General features: G+C 33.9%; 1 protein-coding gene across 1 annotated transcript; it reads right to left on the bottom strand.

Moving 5' to 3' along the window:
• Window positions 1-267: 267 nt before the first annotated feature.
• Window positions 268-7,300, bottom strand: LOC128994288 (box A-binding factor-like). The gene is made up of 4 exons (XM_054418706.1): window positions 7,223-7,300; window positions 5,180-5,377; window positions 4,080-4,331; window positions 268-1,135 (listed from the first exon to the last, which is right to left on the bottom strand). The coding sequence occupies exons 1-4, from the start codon at window positions 7,274-7,276 to the stop codon at window positions 962-964; spliced, it is 678 nt and encodes a 225-aa protein (XP_054274681.1). The 5' UTR covers window positions 7,277-7,300; the 3' UTR covers window positions 268-961.
• Between the last annotated feature and the right edge of the window lie 815 nt (window positions 7,301-8,115).

The following is an 8,115-nucleotide window of genomic DNA, read 5'->3' as shown; positions in this document are numbered from 1 at the left end:
TACACTGTACTTTAAACAAATATCTACAAGAGGGCAGCTACCTCTGTGTTTTTAAGATATTCTGGGTCTGACTCGTATTTTAGAAAACCACTAACAATAGTGTTTGTCTTTTCCGTTTGACTCTGATCTTTGTTTGGCTGTGATAAGATTTCTTCATCACAAATACATGTCTAATCACACCAAAAACAATAATGGAAGAGGAAAACAGGAAAATTATACACTTGTTTTGGTACGGATACAAAATAGATTTATTTTTTTTATGGCAGAGTGTTTTAAAAACCCTCTCTATATATAATTTTAGTGAACATAGGTATTTAGCACAATTTTGGTTTTTTTTTATTTAAACGATTAAATTGAATGTAAAATATGATTAATTTTTCAACATAAGAATAGAATCTTTATATAGGACAGATTTTGTGGCTAATAATTAAAAAAAAGATTGTTGGGTTACTTATGGAACAGAGAAGGGAGGAACATGCAACAATGTCACAACAGAATAACCTGTTTAAGAGAATGAAAATAAAATTGAATACAGCCTGCTTTTGCTGTAAGAAAACTAGAGGATATAATGTTTATGACTAAAAGGTGAAAAATCATTAGGCTAAGTAACTTTTTTACAAAGTCATTGACTTGGATTTGAGTATCCCACAAATATAGCAGACGCAAAACATCATGACTATAAAAAGACATTAAATTATTATTTTGTACACTTTAGTAGAGAAGAAATAGTTCACAATCTTTTGCGTTTGGCATACGTGGTAATTAATTGAATCCAATATTTCAATACCTGACAAAATGAGAAAATGTTCTTTTAATGTAAGTGTTTAGATGAAATTTGAGATAAATAGTGATAGCTATAGCCTTAGTATTTTTAATGATGTTATTGGGTGTAGCCTCCCTGAATTATTAATGATGATAATATTTGTGGCTTTGATGATTATGATGGCTCTTGTTTCGATGATTAATGATGGTGATGATGGCTGTGGCCGGAGGATGACTTCTCTTTGCTCTCTTGACTCTCCTCTTCGCTGCTCTGTCCGTTGTGTTTGTGAATGTGATGATGATGATTGTGTTCTTCAATGTGGCCTTCGCTAGGGCCTCCTTCATGAGGGCCGATCATGTCGTGGATTCCGTACTAGACAACAAACATCACATTTCAATTTCTATACTCTCTGTTATTCAGAGGAACTTAAAGCACAGTTTCAGTGCTTGTAGTAAAGTAGTCATAAATATTTAGCAATTATGATTATTTGTGTTTAAATGAAATTTTTTATGCGTTTTCTAAGCAAAAAGTCCAAACTCTGTTATTATTACTATTTCTAATGTTGGACCTTCTGCTAAAAAGCCTTACGTTATTTTTGTACTCAAAATATTAGGTTTACTTCTACATCCATGTTATGACGATGTCTACTAGTTGTGGAAGAGAAAGTATCTAAACACAGCTTGCTTAACACGTTCGCGGCGGCACGTCAAATGGCGGGTATTCCCAGTGCGGCGCAGCCCAAAGCGTCGAACAAACCCGATTCCCGCGTGTGATTGGCTTTCCAATTTCGGTCTGACAAATAGCAAATAACATGCGAGGATGTCCTGCTTTACAACGAGAGTCGACAAAGTTTGCTAAACACCCACAAATAGCAGCACTGCTTGGAACGTAGCTGGAATTGTATTGCCAAATGGAGGGAAAAAGACAGGACTAAAAGTAGATTTTCGAGATTGCCAGACGGGGATTTTACGGGGAAATTTACTACCAACCTAAACCACAACAAAATACAGTATACTATTGAGCAGTGCTGTGCGAGGTCAAGTTTCTAGCTCTAATCCTGGCTTAAAAATAAATAATTTTGTACTGCATTGCAGCTTGGGAGCGATCGAACCCACCAGGATGGCATTAAAGTTCCGTATGGGAGATCGCTCCCATGCCGCTGCGAATGTGTTAAAGTATTATTTTCATGGATTTTGGTTGAAAAATAAAACCACTGACTCTTATCAGGCCACAACAAATATTGAGAAACTTTATTGATTTTAAGTTTGAACCCACTAGAATTAGATAGAAGGTAGATAACGATGAACGATAGTATAACAGTTTATTTGATATCTTGAGAAACTCTTTGTATTTGAAATGTGTTCATTTACTTAATGAAGTTCACTTTCTTAAGTTTGCAGAAAACACCTATACTAGCCCAATCATGGAATAAAAATATACTTAAACAATATCCTATTAAATGATTTAGAAAAAATTGCAAAGTTGGCATTATATTGGTTTTAGATAAACAATACAAGTGAAGATTAATTTTGGATGCATTGCAATAATGACTGTTTAATCTTTCTTTGGGGTCATTTCCCTCAGTTATCAGAGTCCATGGGTCAACAGTAAGATAGCCTTAGTTAAATATATATCATTAATTTGTATTGAAAATTTTTATAGTTTTTTATGTTCAACAATCACTTGATAAAATAAATACCCCCCCCCCTCCCCGCCCCAGCAAACCTGCAGACTAAGCGACTTTCCATTTGTCTGATTGGATTTTGACTTAAATATTTCCTTAAACATGTAAAATTTGTTCTTTCTTTAGATAGTATTAAATTTAATTAGTACTTTGGTTTGCTGTTATGGGAAGGGCAATAAAAGTTGTTTTCTGTAAAATGTTAATAACTTATGGGCCAATTTGTTAAAAATATATCAATAAAATAAACAAGCAAACTAAAAATACATCTGTTCACATATTCTTCATAATTTTGATAACATGGTAATTTAAGATTTAAAGTAATGATTTGAAATCGACGAAGTTCAATTGATTACACAATCATTGCATGGCAAAGTCAGTGGTGACTGTGAAAATAACAGTTCAAGCCTGGAGGATGAACTGTTGATTTGACTCTGAAGGATAATGGACATCTTAATCCCATGTTTAATTGTAGCAAGTTTTGAAATACTAATTAAAGTAGTTAAATTAAGCCACTGACACACTGTCCTGTTTTCAAGTATGTACTGATTTATATTGTATATGCAGACTTTTATCAAAGATAAACTGATATGACCAACTGTTGTAAACTATAATATCCTTAATGTCACAATTTCCATAGTAGGCCAAAAACTATGAAGTACAGTAGAACCTCTTAATCCGAACCCCTTTAATCCGAACGTCCAGTAATCCGAATGCCTCATTACTATACTCTATACACAGTACAGTAGTTCTTTATTGTATACTGTATTTATTGATGTACGCGTAATTATTTCAATTGTAATATAAGGTGCTGTTTATTCCCTATGTGTACTACTGTATTAAATAAACACTGTATTTTACTTTATAAAGCATTTTTCACTTTTCCCTACCTATTGTTATGTAAAAACGACAATATGTTCTGTAATCCAAACTATTCAATAGTCCGAACTACCCCTTGTCCCAATTAGTTCGGATTAAAGAGGTTCTACTGTAAAGTTAAATTTCAACTGTAGAACTTTCTGTAAGCGCCACATATAACTACGTTCTATTTAGATGAGAAATCGGCTACAGCTGGCTAATTTAGATGGAGTATCAAGTCTCAAACCACCTATGATTGGCTTATCAGTCGTAGATGCTACCACTAAGCTGTGCTCATTACAATTATTTGATATATAATTGTATATCATCTAATTATTTGATATATAATTGTATATCATCTAATTATCTATCTATATATTAATAGGCAAGCATGTTTCTTTAAAACCTTTTTTCTCAGCTCGTGTGCATCGTAGGGAAAATCTACGCATACCGTTGGAAAGCTATTTTCCTGTAGGTGTGCAGAATCCCTTTATAAATTTAAATAGGCTCAAAGATAAGCACAAAAAATGAGTTTAAAAATTTGAAAAAATTAACATGGATCTTATGCGTTGCTATGCTGGTTACGAAATAACAACGAAATATAAACAGAAAATCAAAACAAATGGAAGAAACTCCAATCACATGTTTTATTTACAGTGTGGGGTGAAAATAGATAAGTGAGTACATTACATATTTTTGGTCGAGTTTCGACCACTGGACGACCTCTCGTTTGATATATAATACACAACTTATTTGATATCATCAACCATTACTGACCTGGTAGTTGTTGATGTCGTGAGTCAGTTCGTGAAGAGCTCCTTTAAGTACAGGAGAGATCTCCGGGCAAGGTCCAACAGCCATAATGCTCTTGGCTGAGCCCAGCAGCTTCTCTGCAGCTTCGTAGTACTTGGTGTTGTCCTGCTTGAGGTCGCTGCCTGCGCCGTGAAGTGTCTCTGCGGCTTCGTTGAGATGAGTCACCGCAGCATTCACTGCTTCCTTCATCTCGGGGGAGTGTTCACCAGTAGCGATCTGGTTAAATATAGGTACATTTAAGATTTTATTTATTTGTTTTAGTTTGAATGGGGATATTTGTTCAGTATTTTTGAGTTTTTTGACTGATTTTGTCATAAAATGTGTATTACTAACCTTCCTATGCTCCCTAATACCTAAGGGACTTGCAAAAGTCAACAGTTTTAAGAGTATTATCTTCAATTGAAGGTCAAATTCAACTAGGGTTATTTCTTATTTACATGATCAAAGTTGTCTGTTAAAACACATCATTTATGGACTGTGACTGTGATAATAAATGGCTGTTCAACTGGCCAGTACACATTACATGTGCATTTTATATATTTTTCTGTTGTGTGACTGTGTTTTTAAAACTGTATGAAAATAGCAACTGACCCAAATAAAGTTTTACCCTTGCAAAGACTAAGTCACAGTTTGTTACCCAAGTGAAAAACTAGCATGCGCATGTTTACATAAATAGGTTTAAAAAAATTTCAAAGACTGAGGGGTAAACACTCTTCCCTATCCCTAACACCAGCATAGTTTTCAGCGTAATATGACGATATACCCCAAATTTGGTGATTGGTTAATTTGATGAACACATGCTCCTGGCACTGGAAGCAGGCACCTAACACCTACCAGGAAAATGTGTTCACCAGATTGTGTCTGACATCTATTCTTCCTTGGGTAACAACCTCATTTGATACTGCACGTCTTTTTTGTTTTGTTTTTCACTTGTGCAACAGACTGCACAAGTGTGTAGGGTTTTTTAAAAATATTTTTTTGTAAAATGGGCTGTTTTATTAGTTTTGGTTAAATCAACCAAAACAATCACGTTCTATGTTATAACTAGATCTAATATGTGTTACCTTCTCTTGAAGGTGAGTGGCCAGTTTCTTGATCTCATGAGCCATATGTTCACTCTCATTTTTGACCAGAGAAGGAATCTTTTCTGCGTTAGGCAGAGGACTCATGTTTAGCATGTGGTCCACATGAGTCTTGGCCTTCTGAAGGGTCTCCTCGGTAGACTTATAGATGGGTTGCAAGTCTTCTACTTCACATAAAACCTGGAAATTTGAGTTTTGTCAAAATTAGGTTAAACTTTTGTCTAAATATAAGGAAAAAACTGATAGGATTTGTAATAAAATATTTCCTAAAACTTGTTGGATTTATTTCAACATATTATAATAATTTGTTTAACCCCACAAGAGCTTTTGAAAACTATGTTTCTATTTTCAGAATAGGAATAGTAGGGCATCTCTAGGGCCTAAAGTGACGCTTTTGTACTCGAGCCAAGTTTTACGGTCGAGGCGAAACCGAGGTCGGAAAATGAGCGAGGGTTACACTTTTTGCCCGTGTGGTGAACTATATTTTTCGTCATATTGCATCATTAATTAACACACAAATCTAGAAAACAAAAAAACTTGTATGTAAAGATAACCTCTCAAAACTACTTCCAGCTTATTTGTTTTCAATTCTACTAGTCCAAATAAGCAGCTGTTTCGTAAGTGATTCAATTATTTGGTTGATTACGATTGTGTTACAGTACATTATACCATAGATATGTCGAGCAATCGACAACAACACCTTACCTAATAAATTAGTTGATGAATAATTTTGGTTGATACGATTGCCACAATCGAAATTTACAACTACTGATTTTAACTCCCTAGAGTCTAAAATTTAATTTTAATCCCTAGAGAGTAAAATTGCTACTTCAGACCCGCAACCCATGCATTAAAAACGGCTTTTTTTTGCTGCAGTATGACAAAAATTAATTTTAAATACAGTTAAACAGATGATATAAAGGATATTGGAAAAATATATGAAATAATAATCTTATGAAAAATAATCTTCTGAATTTTGGATACGGTACATTACATTGTTGTTTTTGATGTAATTAGTTACAGTAATTCCGAGTTAATAATTGGACCGTCTTCATTATTTAGCAAACAATTTTGGTCAGTTTTTTTGAAATAAGATTCCTACACATTAAGATTTTGAGGTTTTATAATCTATTTTAAAAGTTTAAAGGGCATAGGAATTTGTGTGTTTAGGTTTTTTTTTTTTTTATTTCAATTATCAATTATCAATTATTTAAGATGGGGACGCCACTATGTGCGTATTTTAACCCAAATATAAGTAAAGGATGAGTGGCGCGATCTTGTAGTCTTGTTAGTGACTAAGGCCAACATGTTCCTTAGACACAGCTGTTAATTAATAGCCCATACAGCTAATGGCAACTAAGGGACCTACAGTTTATAGTGGAATCCGAACCGCATTTTTTCCTTGGTATTTAACGAATTGGTCCAATTATCAGAATAGTACTGCGGATGATAGTCGGGTACTCACTCGTGCGGAAGTTAATCCACACCAGGGAGCATCGCATCCACAGTGCATGCCTATAAATATCCACAATTCGTGACCTCCTAGTAGCTGGATTACAGGACGACGCCACCCGTCCCAGTCAGTCAATTTTTATTCGTAACCATTAAACTTATAAAAATGATTCAATAGGCTATACTTGATAATTTGTTTTATCTGTAAGGGTAAAAGTTAGGAAATAACTAATTTTCCAAAATAGTTAAGATCCATAACAACTGATGCTGCTGGTTCATGAACTCATTCAAGTTTACATACTCATTCAGCCCTACAGTTCTTGCAAAATATCAAAATCTTAATCACTTGAGCATTGTTCATGGACAAACACACACAATATTTTTGTATATTTTGTTTATTTTCTATAGGAGGAATTTGCAAAAAAAAATATGAATTGTTTTTGTTCTCTGGGGACATCAAAATTAAAAGTTAAATCAGTACTGGATCTAGGTCTTACCATGCCACCTATATTAATAGCTACTTCCCTGAATATTCGCTACAATGTTACAACATAATTCAAAAATCATACTTACATATGTCAGTGAAAAGAGTACACATAAAACACAAACTAATTTACTGTTAGCCATGGTGGTTGAGATGCTTCTGTCGGACTGACAGATCAACAAGACTCTCTTTATAGGAACCCAGATAACCCTGTTGACATTGGCAATCTAGTGGAATATTTTCAGCAAATCTAATATTTTCTCAACAAGCTATCTCTTAGTGTTAAGCAAACGTCCAGCCTATCTAGATTACTCACTATTGGTTTAAGAGAAACCATTTATTTGAATATTGATTGTTGTAGCTTTAACATATTAAGTTTAGCTTCAAGTTTGTTGTTGTTCTCATGAAGAAATTGAGAATATCAAGGATTTGTATTATTTCCAAGAATTTAGCTCACTTTTACTACAAATTCCTTGAATTGGGGATTCGTTATAGAATATTTCCTTCAAAAGGAATATTTTTATGAAGGTTCCAAAACTATTCTTTTAGTGTGATCCAATTTGAATTGGTCAAAATGAGATACACGTGCAGCAAGGATTGAATTGAATTTTGTTTCAATGAAATGCAAGCTTTAAATGAGTTTTTGCAACAATTTGCCCCAAAGCCCCAATGAGTAGGGTGAGGTTTTAGTGTTTGTTTACAATATTTTACACAAACGATCTGTTTAAAAGTCGTCTCATGAATACGGGAAGTCCCTTTCATAAGCATCAATGTAATTGAATGTTATGCGATCATTAGAGCCCAACATTTATTCACAAAGATAGGGAAGCAAGTCAGGTATAAACTGTTTTTAATTACGACGTTTTATCTATTTTAAGGCGTGAAAATGTAGGAGCATTCAATACATACGGCCTAAAAAAAGTTAATTATGATTATAGTTAAAAAATCAAATCAAAATCTATAAGGCAGCTAAAACTTGAAC

The sequence above is a fragment of the Macrosteles quadrilineatus genome, unplaced genomic scaffold, assembly GCF_028750875.1.
Source record: "Macrosteles quadrilineatus isolate MER2022 unplaced genomic scaffold, UCM_ALF_1.0 Scaffold_5__1_contigs__length_97177068, whole genome shotgun sequence".
Lineage (NCBI taxonomy): Eukaryota > Metazoa > Arthropoda > Insecta > Hemiptera > Cicadellidae > Macrosteles > Macrosteles quadrilineatus.
This window is presented reverse-complemented; position numbering and strand designations above follow the sequence as displayed.

Coding starts and splice junctions, on each gene's coding strand:
- LOC128994288 (XM_054418706.1), bottom strand. CDS start 7,276: ATGGCTAACAGTAAATTAGTTTGTGTTTTATGTGTACTCTTTTCACTG. Junction 5,378..7,222: donor TACTCTTTTCACTGACATAT/GTAAGTATGATT, acceptor TCAAATTTCCAG/GTTTTATGTGAAGTAGAAGA. Junction 1,136..4,079: donor ACGACATCAACAACTACCAG/GTCAGTAATGGT, acceptor TTTGTTGTCTAG/TACGGAATCCACGACATGAT.